The sequence below is a fragment of the Scyliorhinus torazame genome, chromosome 12, assembly GCF_047496885.1.
Source record: "Scyliorhinus torazame isolate Kashiwa2021f chromosome 12, sScyTor2.1, whole genome shotgun sequence".
Classification (NCBI taxonomy): domain Eukaryota; kingdom Metazoa; phylum Chordata; class Chondrichthyes; order Carcharhiniformes; family Scyliorhinidae; genus Scyliorhinus; species Scyliorhinus torazame.
Genome location: NC_092718.1, coordinates 156,676,978 through 156,697,905, shown reverse-complemented (window position 1 = coordinate 156,697,905; position 20,928 = coordinate 156,676,978). Strand labels below are relative to the sequence as shown.

Here is a 20,928-nt window from a genome sequence, read left to right as displayed (position 1 = left end):
GTGAAATGTGTGTATGTTACTGTGTGTTTGAATTAAGTATGGTCTTGTCTTTCCCTTTCAATGAAATTAGGGATAGCCTAGATTAAGGGAACTGTCTTGGGACTTGTAGTTTCGCATGTTGATGAGGGGGGGCCTACGGTCCACACAAAAGGAAATGATTGCCCTTCACCTGTGTCGATATGGTCCAAGCAGGTAGGGACGTATCGAAGGGGCACCTGTAAGGTTTTCGGGCAATTCGGCCCTTATTGGACTGCCCAAGAATAAAACCCAGAGACTGTAAACTGGACACTTTTCAGCCAAAGGAACGTAACCAAATTTCCCAGCAGGCTTGGTCCGCTGAGCTGAGTAGGGGCATAGGTATTTACGAACCCCCCCCCCCACAGGAGCTACAAGGAAGAAGGAGCCAGACAACTAGATAAGATTAAAACACAGACAAAGGGGCATGGTAATACAAAGGGGCCTGCCTGCAAGCAGGACAATGGGATGGTCATAGCCCCATGCAGATGTAAATGACTTTGCCTCCACCAGAGCAGAATCCAATCAACACCCCATCAACATAGCGAGGTGAGAATAGCGGCGATCTCCGGAGCAGATGGAAGACTTTGAAAATCTTCACAAGAGAGCTTAACCTTGTTATCTAAAAAAGCAGACTGTCTGGGCTTAGTATATTGCGCTGGAAAAGCCCTTGAAGATAAACGGTAGAAAAAACCAAGTTGGAGGCGGACCTGGGGGAGGTACTCCAATCTTGACAGGAGCCGCCGGCAGGAACTCACTGGGTGGAGGGGGCGGAGTCGGCGCCAAATTCAAATCGGGACAGGTCTGCCTGGCTGGAAGGAGCGGACCTGCGAGGAGAACCCGGAAGTTGACAGGTCTGACCGGCTCAAAGGGGGCGGGACCAGCGGGAACTTTAAACCTTACCAATTCAATGCAAAAGGGGCTGGCCGAACACAGGAAAAAGCCAGGTAATTCAATATAAAAGGGGCTGTGTTTCGATTGAGGGATTCTTGGCTTGACCTCTCCACCTTCAACTTGACCTCTCGCAGCCTGTGACCGTAAGTACCCTGCAGCAGCTTGCGAAACTCCCTTGACTTTGATAGTGGTTGAGGCTTTGGGGCAGGGGCTTGATTTGTGTTTTGTGTCATTGCTAAAATTGTGTAACAATAAGATTTTACGTTGTGTCCGTTATAGTACTTCCTGAATAGTCTTAGTTTGTGTTAGAGTTTAAGATTTTATTATAATTTCTTCTGTTTGATGATTTTGACCTGGGTTTTGCAATAAACCTCGATTTGCTGATAATTGGAGTCGTTTAAATTCTTCAATCTTTCACCAGCGATCTCTGACCAAGTCATTGTTAAGATATTCCTCACCTTAATTCCGGGGTCGAGAATCTAGGGTCATCTTGAACGATTCGAACCCGTTCACTCAGGACAGGCTGCTGGTTAGGTAATAAACAGCAGTGTCCTATTCTCTCTCTTGGGAAAGCTACTCCAGCGAAGTAGGAACCGGGTGGGTGTTGTACCACCGGCAAGAGAGAGAATCACCTGGGCATTGGTGGGGGTCTGGATATCTGTATGATATAAACTACAGGCTTCCGGTTAGGGATAAACGGCAGGCTTGATTCAGTGCTCTCTCCGGTGGAGGTGTCCCAGTGCGGCATCCCCTGGCCTCTGAAGTTTCAGTGCCAGCTGGAGAGAGACACACACAGATACTCAAACCCCAGATATCGGCCCAGTAGTGGAGTAGCAGAGATGGAACCCTCTACAGCCATGGTGGAGACCGTGGCGGAGGCGGAAGGGAAAGAGTGCCCCCACAGCACAGGCCCGCCCGCGGATCGGTGGGCCCGATCGCTGGCCAGGCCACCGTGGGGGCACCCCCCGGGGCAAGATCCCCCCCCCCCCCCCCCCCCAGGACCCCGGAGCCTGCCCGCGCCGCCTTGTCCCGCCAGTAAGGTAGATGGTTTAATTTACGCCGGTGGGACAGGCATTTTAGCGGCGGGACTTCGGCCCATCCGGGCCGGAGAATCGCGCGGGGGGGCCCGCCAACCGGCAGGGCGTCATTCCCACCCCGCCGAATCTCGGGTGCCGGAGACTTCGGCAACCGGCGGGGGCGGGATTCACGCCAGCCCCCGCCGATTCTCCGACCCGGTGGGGGGGGTCGGAGAATCTCACCCCTGATGTCTTTCTGGAAAAGGTTTTTTTTTTGTCTTATGGATGTTGCAAGGAAAGATTAAAAGTTACTTATAGAGTACTGTATTCTTTGGGGTATTTATTGGTGTTGACAGTTGTTAAGATGTTTACTGTGGGTTTATAAAGTGTTAACTGGCTTCATAAATAAACATTGTTAAATTTAAAAGTACTGTAGATCTCTGTTGCATCATACCTATAAAGTAGGCCCATGTGCTCCCCATAACCACAATCTATTAAAAGTTGTGGGTCAGGTGAGCTCCATGATGCACTTTGGGGTTCTCTAAACCCTGGCCCATAACAAATTGGGGGCTCGAGGGGGATAAAAGTCTATCTATTGATTTGGCTCAGTGAACTTAAAGACAGTGAGGGGTGAGCATATTGTGGGAGATTTTCAGGTGTGGTATTCCAGTTTAAGTAGGGAGTGTGTTGTGGACAATGGCTCTTTCAGAGGCTCAGAAGTTTTTTGGGGTGGAGACGGTCACATACAATACCTTACGGACAGAGACTAAGAACAGGCTTTTAGATTTGGCAAAAAACATTGCAATTAACATTACCTGACAGAACGCGAAAAGATGAGGTACTTGCCGCACTCACTGAGCATTTGAAATTGCCTGAGATACAGTCTGACTCATTGGAAATGGCGAAGATCCAGTTGCAGATTAAGCAACTTGAAATGAAAAAGAATTAAAGCAGCTTGAATACGAAATGAGAGAAAAAGAGGGAAAGGGAGATACAGATCAAGGAAAAAGAAAAGGAGAGAGAAGAAAAAATAGCCCTAGCAGATCAAAAAGAAAGAGAAAGGGAGGTACAGATCAAGGAAAAAGAAAAAGGAGAGAGAAAGAGATAGAGAGGAAAAAGAAAATGAGAGAGAAAGAGGTAGAGAGGAAAAAGAAACGGAGAGAAAGGAAAGGGGAAAAGAGAGAGAGTTTGAACTTCAGAAAATGGCCATGAAACATTGACAGTCAGTTAAAATTGGTGGATGGAAAGAAAAACATACGGTCTGAGTAGAGTGATGAGGATAATGAGCTTGAGCGTCACAGTCGAAGGCTTGTGGGGATCTATTTAAATATGTCCACGCAGTGCCAAGGTTTGATGAGAAGGAGGTAGAAGCCTTTTTCATTTCATTTGAGAAGGTAGCTAAACAAGATAAATGGTCACAGGACATGTGGGTATTACTGATTCAAACAAAGCCGGTAGGTAGGGCCAGTGAAGTGTTTGCATCACTACCGGAGGAGGTATCTGGGATGTATGAGGAGGTGAAAACATCCATCTTAGGTGCATATAAACTAGTGTCTGAAGCCTACAGACAAAGGTTCAGAAATTTCAGGAAAGAACCTGGTCAAACATACCGGGAGTTTGAAAGGATCAAACAGAGTAATTTTGATAGGTGGATAAGGGCATTGAAAATAGACCAAACATATGAAGCTCTCAGAGAAATTATACTTTTGGAGGAGTTTAAGAATTCAATTCCTGATGTGGTGAGAACTCATGTGGAAGAGCAGAGGGTTAAAACTGTGAGGTTAGCAGCAGAAATGACAGATTATTGTGAATTATTTCAGAAATCAAAGCTTGGTTTCCGACATCAGTTAAAGCCTGTGAGGGATAGAAACTGGGGACATGAGAAATACTCAACTGGTAGAGGTAAAGGAAATCTGATGGGAGATAATAAGGAGAGTGTTCCTCATATTAAAAAAGAAATCCGGGAGGGTGGAAAAGAAATGAAAAGTTTCAAATGTTTTCACTGTAATAAACTAGGCCATGTAAAGTCACAGTGTTGGTGGTTGAAGAAAAGCACTGGGAAGGCTGATGTGGTAAAACAGGATAAGACAGTGGGGTTTGTTAAAGTGGTAAAGGAAAGCCCAAGTGAAGTGAAGGAGGGGCAAAAGATTGTACAGCCTGCTCAAGAGGTGATTGATGAGAAGGTGCCAGATGTCTTTAAAGAATTTACTTGTGTGGGTATAGTTTACTCATGTGTACCAGAAGGATCAGGTAAAGAGATACGGGAGCTAGTCAATCTTTAATGGTAAGAGATGAGGAGTTATGTAGTTTGGGAAGAGTTGCCAGAAAAGGTGGTAATATGTGGAATTCAGGGTGAGAAGAGTAGTGTTCCATTATATAAGGTAAGGTTGGAAAGTCCAGTGAAGAGTGGTGAAGTGGTAGTAGGAGTAATAGAGAAACTATCTTGTCCAGGAATACAGTTTATCTTGGGTAATGATATCGCTGGATCATGGTGGGAGTGATACCTACTGTGGTTGATAAGCCAGTAGAAAATCAGACAACTGAAGTGTTGAAGGACGAGTGTCCTGGGATTTATCCGGATTGTGTAGTACCAAGGTCGCAAAGTCACAGGTTAAGACAAGAGGAGAAATCAAAGAGTGAAGATGAAGTTGAAGAGCAATTATCAGAAATGATTTTTGATCAGATGGTTGGAAAAGAACAAGAACAGGTGGAGGATGAGGTGGACATTTTTAGAGGAATCTGAATGTATACCAGAATGTTATAACCGTAAAAGCGATGTCTTGATGAGAAAATGGAGACCTTTACATATGCAGGCGGATGAAAAGTGGGCAGAAGTTGATCAAGTAGTATTGCCGGTAAGGTATGGAAAGGAGGTGCACATGAGGTACCAGTGGGAGGTCATTTGTGAGTAAGGAAAACTCAAGCTAAAATACAAAAACATTTTTATTGGCCTTGACTACATAAAGATCAAGTTAAATTTTGTCGATCATGTCACACATGTCAAGTGATGGGGGAACCTCAAGCAGTGACAAAACCAGTGCCCTGAAAACCCATTCCAGCATTTGAGGAACCTTTCACAAGGGTCTTAATTGATTGCGTCGGACCACTTCCTAAAACAAAAAGTGGGTATCAATACCTTTTGACTATAATGGATGTGTCCACTAGGTTTCCAGAGGTCATTCCAGTATGCAATATTACAGCTAAAACGATTGTGGAGAAATTACTTAAATTCTTTACGAGGTATGGAGTACCCACAGAAATACAATCGAATCAAGGATCAAATTTTACCTCAAGGTTATTCAAAGAAGCTATGGATAGCTTAGGATTAAAACAATTTAAATCAACTGCTTAGCATCCAGAATCACAGGGAGCTTTAGAAAGGTGGTATCAGACATTAAAGACAATGTTGAGGGCTTATTGTCAAGATTATCCAGAGGAATGGGATAAAGGAATTCCATTTGTACTGTTTGCAATTAGGGATGCACCTAATGAATCATCCAAATTCAGTCCTTTTGAACTAATGTAGAGTAAGCTTAAAAATGGCATAATTGAAGTGGGTTGCAGCCAATGGAGCTCACCCAGAGTGATGGTACCAAAACCAGACGGTACCCAACGGTCGTGTGTGGACTATAGAAAGGTTAATGCAGTTACAAGAACGGACTCTTATCCTATCCCACGTTTGGAGGATTGCATTGAGAAAGTGGGACAATCAGCTTTTATTTCCAAACTGGATTTACTTAAAGGTTACTGGCAGGTACCTTTATCCGAAAGGGCGAAGGAGATTTCAGTTTTTGTGACTCCAGATGGTATATACCAATTCAAAGTTATGCCACTTGGCATGAAAAACTCCCCGGCCACATTTCAACAGTTAACTAACACAGTTGTTTCAGGATTACCCAATTGTGCGATATACATCGACGATCTGGTAATTTTCAGCCAGACATGGAAAGAACATTTAAAACATCTGATGGAGTTATTCAATCGACTTCAAGAGGCGGGTTTGATGGTAAACCTGGCCAAAAGTGGATATGGAAAAGCCCAAGCTACTTTCCTTGGCCATACAGTCGGACAGGGCCGAATGGTCACATGGGATGTGAAAACAAAAGTTATTGGGGAGTTTCCAATACCCTCGAGTCGAAGGGAAATAATCCGATTTCTTGGCATGAGTGGATTTGATCGTACATTTCTGCCAAATTTCTGCAGTGTGGTTGCTCCACTGATGGACTTGCTGAAGAAACATTGAAAATTTCAGTGGACAGCGGAGTTCCAACAGGCATTTGACTGCCTGAAAGCTGTGATAACCAATGCTCCTGTGTTAGAGAATTACAAGGGACTCTGTGATCAGATTGAACTTTAAAGAGAAATGCCGAGGCTTAGAGAAATGGATGGATCATGCAGAGACCATCTTGTTCAAAGAGACTGTCAAGCGAGAAAGATTCCAGGTGGAGGAAGAAGAACAAAAATGGACCATGTTATTATTAAATGTTTGCGTGTTTTGTTTTGTTAAAAAAAAACAGATATTCATTGTCCAGATTTCTTAAAAGAAAGGAAAAGGTGAAAAATAAAACCATCTTGAAGTTGATGGGTTTTTTTTCTTGGGGGGGAGGTGTCATGTGAGATTACCTTTCAGAAATGGGTGATTGTCGAATAGCTGTAGTGGGTGTACCTTTAAGAAATGGATGTTTATTAAATAGCTGCAGTGATGTCAGAGAGTGGGTGGAGCTAGGCTGCCTGTCTGCTTTTACTTTCGCTTTGGGCTCGCAGCTACAGGGTGTGTTTTAGTTTCATTTTGATAGCTGGATAGCCACAGTCACAACGAGAAGGTGTATTAGTCTCTCTCTCTGCAATCTAAAGACTGTCTCCAGATCCTTTGGTGATTTAAAAATAATACCTGTTTCTGTAGATAAGTTAAACCTGATATCTTCCTGTCAAAGGGTTCTTTTTTGTCTTATGGATGTTGCAAGGAAAGGTTAAGAGTTACTTATCGAGGTCGATATTCTTTGGGGAAGTTATTGGTATTGATAGTTGTTAAGATGTTTACTGTGGGTTTATAAAGTGTTAACTGGTTTCATAAATAAATATTATTTCAATTTAAAAGTTAAATTCAAAACAAGCTTGCCAGTGTTTAAAAACTGCTGCCGAGTTCGCTGCGTGGGGGCTGATCCGCAGGCATTCCGGGGCGATTCGAAGCTCCATAGTCCTTTAAGCTCGCTTAATAAATTGTAGCGCACAATGACTTACGAGAGAGACGAGTAGAGATGAAGTCGATGAGGCTTTATTAAGCGAGACTATTCCCCAGCAGTTCAGCAACAGAATGGAGCGGCGGGGAGAAGCTCGGGTTCTTATACTCTGCCTTCAGGGCGGAGCCAGGGGTCAACAGCCAATCAGGACCCGGGATCTGTCAGCCAATAGCATCACGACTTCACAGTCCCACATGACCCCTAATACATACTACCACAGGCTCCCATTTTAAATGCCTCATATCTGGACTTTTAATAGGGAATTGGCTTCCGGGTTGAACCATGGTTTCCGATTAGGAAATGCTCATATTACCTCTGTGGCACGCAGTCCTCAAAACACTTACTGATGAAGATTGTGACGTTTGTAGCACACTCGTTTAGGTTGGCCTCTGAGTTCTTGAGTATGGGCCAATCCACTGACTCCAAACAGTTGTGTAGAAGGTCTTCCGTTGCCTCAGGCCAGCATTGCATGACTTTCCTATCCACCTGCTTTAGTTTCTGCATGTGTGCTGGGAGAAGGAGCAGCGTCCTGTGGTCTGATTTTTCAAATTGTAGCCAAAGGATGTAACGGTAGGCGCCCTTGATGTTTGTATAACAGCAAGAGGATGTCAAGGATATTAGGGCCATTGGTGGGGTGGGAAATGTGTTGGTAAAATTTTGGAAATACACTTGAGATTGGCCTGGTTAAAATCACGGTGAACAAGGCCTCCGGGTATTTTGTTTCAAAGTTAATTATAACAGTGAACGATTCATCAAGTGCCTTCTTCACCTCCGCCTGAGGTGGAATATAGGCCGCTATAATAATGACAGAAGTGAACCCCCGTGGAAGATAGTAGGGGTGGCACTTCAGTCACGTATTCGAGATCCGGAGAGCAACAACTCGTCAGGGTTGCCACATCTGAGCACCATGAGGTGTTGCTGAGGAAACAAACTCCACCGCCCTTTGTCTTGCCAGAGGATGCCGTGCGGTCCATCCGATGAATTGAGATGTCCTCAGTTTGCAAAGCACAGTCAGGTAAGGCAGGATTCAGCCATGTGTCCGGCAGTCTCTCAATTCTCTCTGAAAAGTAAGTCTAGCATTAAGCTTGTCCAGTTAGTTTTCAATGGCTTACACATTTGCAGGCTTCGAGGGCCGAAGGGCCTGTTCCTGTGCTGTACTTTTCTTTGTTCTTTACTCCAGGGAGGAACCGCGTTGTTTTAATCTCACTTGAAGACCAGCACATTTTCTCCATTTCCTGGGTCGATAGCAGCTTCTGCCTATCCATCGGTCCTCTTCTGCTACTGGATCAGGTCGGGCTGGCCCACGTGACCAAACCCAGCATCGATGGCCGGACTGAAAGCCCCCCAATCTAGGCCTAGTCGGGCCTACTTTTCAGGCCTCTTCTGCCTCCTGATCAGGTTTGTCAGGGTATGGACACTGGGCGGGCCTTTCCGTGTCCTGTCGAGCCAGATCACATAGTTGAATGCCGAATTGGGGACCTCGGACGTTAGATCCTTCTCCAGGCGGGGTTGAGCCCACTAGTCCCATTTCAAGGTCGAAGTAGGTTCAACGGTGACGTCCTTCCCAGTCAGGTCTGACCAAGTCATGTGACTCGGTACACAGAAGTCGAAGAATCTCCAGACCCGTAAGTTCAAAGAAGCATGATTCGTGATTTTGTTAGTTTTTAGATCTAAAAGACTAAAATGGCTCTAATTAATATAGAAGATGATCTGCAAGGGACACCTCGCAGAGAGTCGCCATGCTCCTGCGCCATCTTTTCAGTTTCTTCGATCGATTGGACAATGCTCAGCACCTTTCACGACATCTCAGATACTGAAGCAGGCTGTGTTTATACAGCGTTTACACAGGACATTATTCAGACTTGGGCTGATAAGTGGGAAGTAACAGTCACAAGTGTTGGGCAATGACCATCACCAACAAGAGAGAATCTGAATCTAACCATCGCCCCTTGACATTCAATGTCATTACCATCACTGAATCCCCCATTATCAACATCCTGAGGGTGGATGCTTGGAATTCACGAAGATTAACTCACCTCCTGACATCCCAAAGATGGTCCCCTATCAATAAACACAAGTCAGAAGTATAATTTAGTACTCTCCACTGGCCTGGGTGAATGAAGCTTCAAAAATACTCAGGAAGCTAACACCATCCAGGACAAAGCAGCCTGCTTGATTGGCATCCCGTTCACCATGACAAATACTCACTCTTTCCACCACCAACACACAGTGGCAGCCGTGTGTACCATCTACAAGATGCATTGCAGTAAGTCACCAAAGTTCCTTCAGCAGCACCTTCCAAACCCATGACCCCTACCATCTAGAAGCACAAGGGCAGAAAATGCATCGGATCCCCACCACCCGGAGGTTCCACTCCAAGCTACACAGAATCCTGACGTGGAAAATATCATCGTTTCTTCACTGTCGCTGGGCCAAAATCCTGGAAGTCCTTTCTTAACAGCACTGCGAGAGTACCAACTGTACACCACTTGGACCACAGCGGTCCAAGAAGACCATCTCCAGGGCAGTGAGGGATGGGCAATAAATGCTGGCCTCGCCAGCAACGCCCACATCCCATGCTCTTTGATTAAATCGGAAGGTGTTTTGTCACCACCGGAAAGCATGACGTGGAGCCGCTCTCATTATTAAGTGAATTCGACTCCCATGTCTCTCACCGCAATGAACTGCATTAAACCTAGCCAACTGAGGATCATTCCTCTCCCTCCACAGAATCCTCTACAGACTGAGAAGGTGATGGGGTGTTGTTTATCAATAGAAACAGTTCAAATCTGTTCGAAGCATTGAAAATATCAATTCAAACCAAAGAATAATTAGCCACCCCCCCTGCATCACCCCACCCCCAAATAAATTCCCAAGCTGGTTTCTGAGGTCAGGTATCCAGTTACCTTCTCCTGCAGTCTTCATCATATATTGGTACATGGGTAAGTCTGGGCGGTCAGCAAAATCCTCAGATTTCTTCACCAGTGCTTCTTTTAAAGTTTCATAACCGTTCAGTATCACAGTGTTTGTCCATCCAAACTGTACACCGACCACATCACCGTATTTCTTCCACAGCTTAAAAATGGAAAAAAAATTAACTGGGGGACGTTGATCACTTATAGGTCAAAGACTACGTTGATCAGAGTTTGAATGAGAGGCATCATTTTACTGTTAATTTATACATTGGGATTGATCTTCCAGGTCCTCGAGGTAACAGGCCTGGCCCACGGAGTGTGCAGGTGCGGCTTTGCCGTTGACACAATGAGTATCAGCCGAGCCTCAGTTACGTTCACTCTTGTCTCTGAGTCACAAGGTTCCAGATTAAACTCTGACTGCAGCACCTGAGCACATTAATCTATGCTGACTCTCCAGAACTTCACTGACGGAGTGTATTGCTGGAGCAGCAGATGCCTTTTGGGTGAGATTATAAAGTGAGGCTCAAATGTCTGCTTGGGGCTTGGTGGCTGTCAAAGATGTACAGATGTCACGGCACTATGAAGGTGGGGACTATCACTGATGTCCTGGCCAATATTTATCGCTCAATCACATCACAACAAAATGAGACTCAATTTAAGCTTGAGGGACACCTCGGGCATGATCTACCGGCCACGCTGCATCTGAAAAGCAGCAGGCCACAGTGCCACGTGGCTTATAACTGCCGGACACCCCACTCCTGGGACCTAATCAACCGTAATCTCGCAAGATGTCGCAATGAGGAGCCCGCCCATTATGGGTGGGGTCACATTTGGGCAAATCTGCATATTACTGTTGTGTTATGCTTCTTCATGTAGCATAAGCTGCTTCCTTGATGTGTACTCTGACAAAGGAAGGCTCAGACTTGGAGATAGGTTTAACACATTTATTGAACAGTTAACAATTCTCCTACTTGAGTTCGACTCTCTTGCTGATCTTGCTAATGTAACTCAGTCTAACTAACCAGTCTGCTCTAATCCATGCGGGGGGTGTGATGCTTCTTGATCTGCCCCTGTCTCTCGGAGTGTCGCCAAAGGAAAGAGAAAGAGCATGTGTGCCCTGTCCTTTCATATGAGTAGCCCCCTTGTGGTAGTGTCACCTCTGGGTGTGTCTTGACTGCCCACTGGTCGTGTCCTATCTTACTGACCTATTGGTTGAATGTCTGTGTGTCATGATGTCTCTGGTGCTCCCTCTAGTGTTTACTTAGTCCCAGTGTATCTACATTAACCCCTTGTGTATTTACAGTGATGCATATCACCACAATTATTATTATGATTATTATAGCAAGACAGCTAGTCTCACTCTAATATGCAGTTCCCTGAGGTAACCAAGGCATTGGGAACTATCCCTTCACCTTGGAGAACTCGGGTGAGTGCCATTAAGTGCTCGTCTCCACAAACGGGACCGGATGGAATGGCATTTGTGGTGGACTCCCATGGGAATCAGAAGGCCGTAGGTACATGCCCTCTGGGCAGGGTTGTGCCCTGTCACTGCCGGTGCCACCTGGGCACCTTCATAGTGCCAGCCTAGCACCCTGGCTGTGCCACCTGGGTGCCTGCCTGGCACTACCAAGGTGCCATTTTCTGCTTAGCAATGATTTGGCTGGAGGTGCCCTGTGCAGGTGTGGGCCAGCGCCCCCCTTACCGTGAGTTGGGACTGGGGTGTGGGGTTCGGGGGTTGCGCTGAGGGCTCGAGAGTTCAGGTCACCATTTAAAATTGGCGTCCCCCTCGCTCCCTGCATTGCAAAGTTTCGGCGAGCGGGGCTCCTCAGTGCAGAAAACAGGTCTAAGTGCTGGTTCGGCTGCTCGTTTCCCGCTGAAGCCCCGTATCTAATCGGAGCCACGTTCAGTAGAGTTGTGTTTCTCTTCGCTGTGAGTGCCGGGAAACACCCGGCTAAATGTGCTTGCTATGGGACATAGTTCCCATTTGGTTCAATCGCTCCCCTTATCTTTTGATTCGGCATTTTACAGCTTTCTGGACTCAACACTGAGTGTAATAATTTCAGATCATGAACTCTAATGCGACAACACACGTCTCACCACCCACCGCCCCCCCCCCCTCACCCCCACAGCCCCCTCCCCTTCCCCCCGGCACCACTCCCCATCACCAGCACCATTTTGTTTCCTTCTCTTTGCATGTTTCAATCTTCTCATTATCTTCGCTTTCCGACAGTAGCACACCTGCTCGAGACGCTTTGACCCTGGAGGACTAATCTTCTGTCATTCAATATTGCTCCTGTCCAGGAGGAACTTCCAATCTCCAGTGGCCGGGGGAGGGTGGGGTTGTACCCTGGAGATGGCCCAGAAGATACACTGGGGAAATTCCTCTGGGGGAAATTCCTCTGGAATCCCAGAGCAAGAACTGCCCGGGAATCAGTCAGGAAGTTCAAACTTCCACTGAGCAATAATCCTGCATCTGTAAACATCCGAAACTCTGATTTAAATCGGAGACTTCAAATGGTTCCAGCTCTCTTCGCAGAATAGTTAGCCAAGAAAGGTCAGAGGAACGAAAAGCATTTCAAACTCCTTGGTTCTAAACTACCAGCTGTGCTCCCACATTACCACCCCACCACCCCCACCCAACCCTATCCCCGCACCCCACAATTACTGTTAGTGCTGCAAAATCATAGAATTTACAGTGCAGAAGGAGCCATTCTGTCCATCGTGCTTGCACCGGCCCCTGGAAGGAGCACCCTACTTAAGCTCAGGCGCACGCCTCAACCCTACTCCCGTAAACCCAGTAACCCAACCTAACCTTTTGCACACTAATGGGCAATTTAGCATGGCCAATCCGCCTAACCTGTACATCTTTGGACTGTGGGAGCACCCGGAGGAAACTCATGCAGACACAGGGAGAACGTGCAGAGTCCACACAGACAGTCGCCCGAGGCCGGAATTGTACCCGGGTCCATGGTGCTGTGAGGCAGCAGTGCTAACCATTGTGCCTCCGTGCCGCCCAAAAGGGGCTTCAGTATCCCCCTGTGCTGATGGCCGACACTGGGATCCAACACAGGAACCCAGTGCAATGCACTTCCCACACTTGGCCCGAGGCGGAAGGCAGGGCGAGCAATGTGCAGCTCCATCCCAGTGTGGGTAGAAAGAGTGAGGTGGCAATCCGACTCTGTCCTCTGAAGTTCTGGCCCCTCGTGAAGTCTTCTGACATTTAATCTCTCCTGTTTTTCAACCTATCACAGATCCCGTTTTGTCCTTGTCCCAGCAGTGCAGCAACCTCTCACTCAAAATCCCAGCGCATCTTTAACTTTTCCCAGTTCTGATGAGCTGAGTTGGTAAACTCTGTTTCTCTTGGCGCAGATACTACCTGTCCAGCCGATATTTCCTTCGTTTTCCGTTTTTATCGTGTTGCTGATTGTGGAATCGTTCTGTACACGAAATGTATGCTGCCTTTCCTACATTATAACAGTAACTACTCGTCAAATGTTCCTCATTGGCCACAAATCACGGCGAGATCGCCAGTGTTTGTGAAAGGCGCTATATAAATGCAGACTTTTCTTTTTGTGACTTCAATTTAAATTGACACCAGAAGTATATTAAATCCAAATGTTACATTCAACCCGATAAAGAAAGAGCACAGAGAGAAGAAATGGTCGGTGGATCAGACACAGTAAAACAAAACTGAATTAAAGGCGAGACAAGCAAGATGGAAAGAGAGGAAGGGAGAAGAAAAATCTACAAATAGAGGAAAAGAGAGATCGGTCGAATGGGTGTAATGCAATCTCTGGAACATAAAATAAAATATTTACTAGGACTTGGGTGTCGCAGGCTGTGCCAACATTTATTGCCCATCCCTAATTGCCCTTGAGGGGGTATTTAAGAGTCAACCACATTGCTGTGGATTTGGAGTGCACATGTAGGCCAGACCAGGTAAGGAGGGCAGATTTCCTTCCCTGGTGAGTCGGATGGGTTTTTACATTAATGATTTCATGGCCACCATTAGATTTTTAATTCCAGATTTTTATTCAATTCAAATTTCACCATAATAATAATAGCTTATTGTCACAAGTAGGCTTAAATGAAGTTACTGTGAAGAGCCCCTAGTCACCACATTCCGGCGCCTGTTTGGGAAGGCTGGTACGGCCTTCTGAACCTGAACCAATTGAACCTGCTGGCATCGTTCTGCATTACCAACCAGCTGTTTAGCCCACATGGTGGGTCCCCAGAGCGTTTCCTTGGGTCTCTGGAATACTAGTCCAGTGACAATACCACTATGCCACTGTTTCCTGTGCGTTGCGTTCCGTGATCTTGTCTAGGAATGATTCTACAGGACTGTTGGTGACTTTGCCAGAACGACAATTTGTTAATGTACACGTGGTTAGGTAACGATACAAATTTTATACAGACCATGTTATTACAGAGTAAAATTGGACTCTCCTCCAACTACCCTTAACTGTGACTATCCCTTGTGCACGCCTTACAACCTTTCACACAGTCCAAGCTGGGGACAACAAAGCTCTCAACACAAAAGTTACACTGAATTCCATTTAAAGAAACAAGTTTTTAAAAATCACTAAAGAAGAACACAAGTAGGTTAAGAAAAGTTGGTGTCAAAGAGGGAATGAAGTTATATACAATTTATAGGGTAGAAACAATAAGCCCCAATAAAAGTGGGAAAGAGAATGAAAGGGTTAAATGAGACCCATAGAACTGCATTCCTCACATCAAGACAGCTCCATTCACTCTTTGTTATCTCACTGTTTGGATTTACCTTTGCAAACGATAGGTGAGGATTGTTCAAGTCTACCTGATGAATATTCCCAATGAAAGGCAAACCCCAGGGTCCAGGAGGGTAGTTCCGACACTTCTTTCGTCTCTTCATGAAGTCAAGGATCAGAGCAAACACAGTGAAGAACATGGCCAGCACAGTGTATCTGTCAAATACAGTGAACAGGAACCCGGGGAAAGCTGAGAGCTCCATCTTTACCAGAGAGACAAAAACACTTGTCCAGCAGCCAACAAACTGTTCCCAGTCTCACCTGACTGTCAGTGAGCTTCGCTGCAGAGCTTTTCAGGGAGGAGTCCTTCATTCTTATGTAACAAACAACACCATGTGACTTTAGCTTACCCAATCTGTGATTTTAGGCAATGTTTGTTTTAAAAAGCAGCTGTATCCTTAGTGACACCCAAAGAAGGTGTGGATTTGGACTGACAATCACAGGCTCGTTGAAATTAAAATTTGGACCTCCTCCCAGCCATAATGTTTCTTTGCCTCAGTCTCACCTGATGAACGAACTACATCTTGAAAGCTCGTGATTCCAGATAAACCTGTTGAACTTTAACCTGGAGTTGTAAGGCTTCTTACTGTGTCCACCCCAGTCATTTCCACGCCAGCTGGCGGGGCAACAAAGGCCGTTTCCGCCAGCTGGCGGGGCGGAAATTCCTCCGGCGTCGGCCTAGCCCCTCAATGTTGGGGCTCGGCCACCAAAGATGCGGAGCATCCCACACCTTTGGGGCGGCGCGATGCCCGTCTGATTTGCGCCGTTTTGGGCGCCAGTCGGCGGACATCGCGCCATTTCGGGAGAATTTCGCCCATGTTCAGGGAACATGTGCACAGGGAAAGCCCCAAAGGAGAAAAGCGCCCCCACCCCCCACACAGCAGGTAGTTCAGGCTCCCATGAACCCTGTAGCAACCCACCGCACAGCCACATCGGACGAGGCGGAATTCCGGTATTCCACCCCCTCGCAGTGACCCAATTACGGGACGCGTGTGCGAAAATCACACCGTTGCTCCCCGCTTCAGACCCACACCATTTCTTTGCCACCGTCAAACATCAGGCGACCATGTACGGCCTGGATGAGAGAGAGCATGTAAAGCTCATGGTTCTAAGTTTGGATCCATCGGTAGCAGCAGCCCTTCCCGACCCACAGAACGTAGGAGGAGGCACCCTTGCAGAAATGCATACCGCGATCCTGGATGCGATCGGGTATAACCTGGGTGACCCCGTAGATGGCCTCAATAAGTGTAGGCAGAAGACGTCTGAGCACCCCACAGCGTTTGCAGGACGCCTGTGGATTCACTTCGAAGCCGTTTTGGGAGACGTAGACCGTGCCCATTTGTCCCCAGACAATATGGCCAAATGGACCCGTACCCTTATCTCCCATGCCACAGAGGCAGGACAGAATGCCTGTAATAGTTATGATCCCTCAGAAGAGGCCCATAACGAGAAGTGGGTGGTTAAAAGATTGTCCCGCGTTTGGGAGCAGTCTGTTCACAATAAACCCGCCGCTAAAACCACCGAGGAAAAGCAAGCCGCCGCAGACATGCAGGCAGTAAAAGCCACACCTCACAACCCCGCCTGGGTAAATGAGGGAAAGAACATCCCCCCACCCAAATCAGAAGAACGTTACAACTGCGGACATTTGGGACATTTTGCAAAAGAGTGCAATGGCCCCAAAAAGCCACAGAAAGCCCAACAAACAGGCACTCTGATTAAGAAAAAGGCAGAGCCCATCCATAGCGTTAACGCCCGTTCGGATCAGACAGACTTGACCGAAACAGACTGACGGTGTACAGGCTCCCCCAGTTGGGTCTGCGATACCCTTTGGGATAGGTCAGGACGACCCGTAGTCGCAGCGAAAATTCGGGGACAGCCTATCGAGTTTCTTTGGGACACAGGAGGGTCCCGCACCACCATAAATTCCTCCACCCTTTTTCAAAAGGATACGTGGCCCACTACAGCCACTATCACCCTCAGCGGCTTTACAGGCCACTCGCAGCAGGGACACATCACAGCCCCTGTATCCATCCAAATCGGAACCATAACCACAAAACATCCCGCAGTTTTAGTAGACCTGCCCCACACAGCAGAACACATCCTGGGAATCATCTTTATGAATTCCCACCACCTATCCTTCGATCCAGTCAACCAGTGTGTCTGGAAGATGGCGAAATCCGCTAGAGCCCCCGCAACGCTCAACATAGGGGACTATATGAACAAAATTAGCGCAGTAGGCGAGTTTTGGTTCAACCCCACCACACTCAGCACGGACCGGCAGGTTAGGGCAGTCCTGCAAAAGAACAGGGCAGCATTCGCGACCCACAAGCACGACTATGGACAGATGACTGGTTCCGTACAAGTAACAGGACCGGACCCTAGATCCCCAAAACAGTACGGATTCCCCCTAGAAGCAGAGGGAGAAATCCTAAAAGTTATAGAGAGCTTATTAGAGCAGGGCGTACTAAGATCGGTAGCCTCTACTAATAATGCCCCGATTTGGCCAGTGAGAAAGCCCGACGGATCATGGCGCCTGACATTGATTATCGGGAACTCAATAAAGTCACCCTCGCAGCAGCCCCCAACGTAGCAACAAGTCCCGAGGCCATGCTCAAGCTGGGACTCAATTCCCGCTATTTCACGGTTTTGGACATCAGTAATGGATTCTGGTCTATTCCATTGGCAAAGGTGTGCCAGTACAAATTTGCCTTCTCTTTTAGAGCGCAGCGGTACACGTGGACATGCCTGCCACAAGGCTTCCACAACTCCCCCTCCATTTTCCACTGACAGCTGGCAAATGGACGAGCAAAACTTTCTCGCCCCGAATGTCTGGTACAGTATGTAGATGATCTACTACTGCAGACAGGCACAAAGGAAGAGCACATTGAGCTTCTGTCCGAACTCCTGGAATTACTACATTCCATTGGCTGTAAAGTAAACCCCATAAAAGGCCCAGATATTGGAAGAAAAAGTGGTATATTTGGCTACAATTATCACACGGCAAACGCGAGATCGAGCATAAAAGAATTGACTCGATCGCTAGATTGCCCCTTCCCCAGAACGTTTCAGCCCTCCGGTCATTTTTAGGACTGGTTGGCTACTGCCGAAACCACATCGACGGCAGCGCCCCTCTCAGCGCCCCTCTCAGACCTCCTAAAGAAGCCCCCTGGGAGTGGCTTCCGCAGCATACGGATGCTGTGGAATCATTAAAACAGGCGCTCATAGCCGCCCCCGCACTCCAAGTTCCAGACCCGCTTTCCCCTTACGCCATAGAGGTAGCAACCACAGACCGCACCCTTTCAGCCGTGCTCCTGCAGGAACGGCATGACCAGTTAGGACCCATAGCTTATGCTTCCTGACTTTTAGATGCTGTGGAGCAGGGATTTTCAGCCTGTGAGAGGCACCTGCTCGCAGTTTTCTGGGCAGTCCAGTACTTTTCATACATTACCGGACTGAACCCCATCACCATTCTGACCGAGCACACCCCCACCCAACTTTTACTGGACGGACGACTTAAGGACGGTACCGTCAGCCAAATACGCGCAGCTAGGTGGACCCTTCTCTTGCAAGGACGGGACATCACAGTAAAACGGACAAAGACTCACACATACTTAGCAGACACTTTGCAGTACCCCGGAACCCCCCATGAATGTGAAATCATCTCTCCACATCATAACACAGGCCCCTTTATACCAAAAACACCCTCCAGAAAAATAGGAAATTCATCTCAGAGCCCCCCTCACCCGGACACGTGTGAACCCATTAAGATCTATGTGGATGGATCTTCCACAGTCTTAGATGGGCAGCGCATAACAGGTTGCGGTTTTATGTTGAGGACGCGCAGGGACGCCCCCTCGAGCAGATAGCATTAAAACTCCCCGGACACTTAGGCGCGCAGGCAGCAGAGCTTGCGGCCATCTCGTACATAATAGACCACCCAGATTCCTTCCACAGCCCAGCAGACATATACTCAGACAGCCTCTATGTCTGTAACAGCCTTACAGAATTTCTGCCCCTGTGGGAAACAAGAGGATTTGTTTCCGCGGATGGGAAACCCCTCCCCTCAGCCCCATTACTGCGCCATATTTTACAAAAAGCCCAGAACAGGACCTTTGGCATCATAAAAGTCCACAGCCACCATCGTTCCTCCCCACCTGGAAATGTAAAAACCGACGCACTGGCTAAGGCAGGATCCAGGCATGGGTATTTTTGGAAACCCCCCGAAAGCACGCCAGTGAGTGCGCCAGTGAGTGCAGTTCAGGTCGCGCAGACTAGGATCGAGGATCTAGTAGAGGCCCAGAAGCAGGATAGCGCTCTCACTGAGATTGTGAAAGGGAAGTTTCCAGCCTCCTACGAGAGGTTCAGAAATACACTAACCACACATGACGGTGTGGCGTTAAAGGACACCCTTTATGTAGTTCCTGAGCAGGATAGGACCCAATTGATTTGTTTATTCCATGATGGTCATGGACACCAGGGAATCGATCCCACTACAGCCCACCTCAAACAGCTTTGTTGGTGGCCAAATCTCAAGGAAGAAATAAGCCATTACATTGAGAATTGCCTTATCTGTGCGCAGAACAACCCCGATAGATATGCCAAAAAGGCCCAACTCAGCCACACCCGACCCGTTAACGGCCCCTGGACTAACCTTCAGATTGATTTTATAGGTCCATTGTCCCCTTGCAGGAATGGCTATAAATATGTTCTGGTGGTCATAGACACTTTTACAAAGTGGGTGGAAGCATTTCCAGCCCGCACCAACACCGCGAAAACCACAGCCAAGATCCTAACCCACCACATCTTTACAGGAGGGGGACTCCCCCGCAGTATTGAATCGGACCAAGGTTCTCACTTTACGGGACGGGTCATGCAGAACGTCCTCACGATATTTGGCATCACCCAAAAATTCCACATTGCGTACCACCCACAGTCGAGTGGTATAGTGGAGCACATGAATCGGACCCTAAAAACCACCCTCAGAAAAACGGTCCAGCAGAACAACACCACTTGGGATTCGGTCCTCCACTTTGCGCTGATGTTTGTGCGTAACACTGTTTCCACCTCCACAGGTTACACCCCACACACTCTTATGACCGGACGCCCAATGAAAGGGACAGAATACGTGTTAGGTTTAGACCTGACCAGCCCCAAAATAACCCTCACCCACGAGAAAGCCGTGGAGCAATTAGTTGCTAATGTAAAAACGGCTCAGTTAGCAGCCGCAGTTAAATTGGGCACCAAAAAGGAACAGAGCAAGGCCTGTTTCGATAAGGCAGTGCATGCAACGGAGTATGATATAGGACAGCAAGTGATGTTGTCTGTATATAACCCCAGCACATTCCTGTCTCCAAAATACTTGGGTCCGTACTCCATTGCGGATAAAGTAAGCCCATCAGTATACAAAATAAAATACCCAAATGGTAAGACTGCGTGGTTTCATATTAACCAGTTGAAGGTTTATGAAACACAGTCAAACCACACACCACGTCATGCTTGACGCAGCAGACCACACCCCGCCCACAGCCAACGTTATCCGACCAACCCCCACCACATTCAGCCCAGCCACGGATTCGACCTCGACTCCACCCCCAAAATATACACTCTGCCCCGGAACGCACACAGACTGCAGCAGCAGAGACAGCGACTGTGTCTCGGACGATAGCCACAGCACGCCTCCATACTATCCCCATGCAACCGGACCCACACCCAGCGACTCCAACTACGATCCCAGTGATCCCTTCCTGATCATTTTTCTAAATAAATCCCACCACCGACCACCGAACCACACGGACGACCCCGACTTTGTCCCCACACAACTCGACACAACTCATTAGCACCGCGACAACTCCTACAGACTCGTCCGCAACGACGAGAGCCCCAACTCACACCAAGCAGCCCTTTCAGCCCTACTTCACTCCAGAGTTTGGCACCCGGGAGAAGGGGACGACCTCGAGTCTGACTCCCAAGCCACCAACCCCTTTGCGACCCTGTTCGCAACAGAGAACTGAGGTGTCCACATGATGTTTAAAGGAAACGCTTGGGAGAAGTGTTGTCCTTC

General features: G+C 47.6%; 1 protein-coding gene across 1 annotated transcript in view; it reads right to left on the bottom strand.

The window, feature by feature from the left end:
* Positions 1–15,160, bottom strand: part of LOC140386680 (cytochrome P450 2D3-like) — a 167,500-nt gene extending 152,340 nt beyond the window's left edge. Inside the window, exons 1-2 of the mRNA XM_072469230.1 lie at positions 14,861–15,160; positions 10,072–10,240 (exon numbers count right to left, since the gene is read on the bottom strand). Of these exons, the coding sequence (XP_072325331.1) occupies positions 10,072–10,240; positions 14,861–15,070 (379 nt within the window). The 5' untranslated portion in view covers positions 15,071–15,160. The remainder of the gene's footprint in view (positions 1–10,071; positions 10,241–14,860) is intronic.
* Between the last annotated feature and the right edge of the window lie 5,768 nt (positions 15,161–20,928).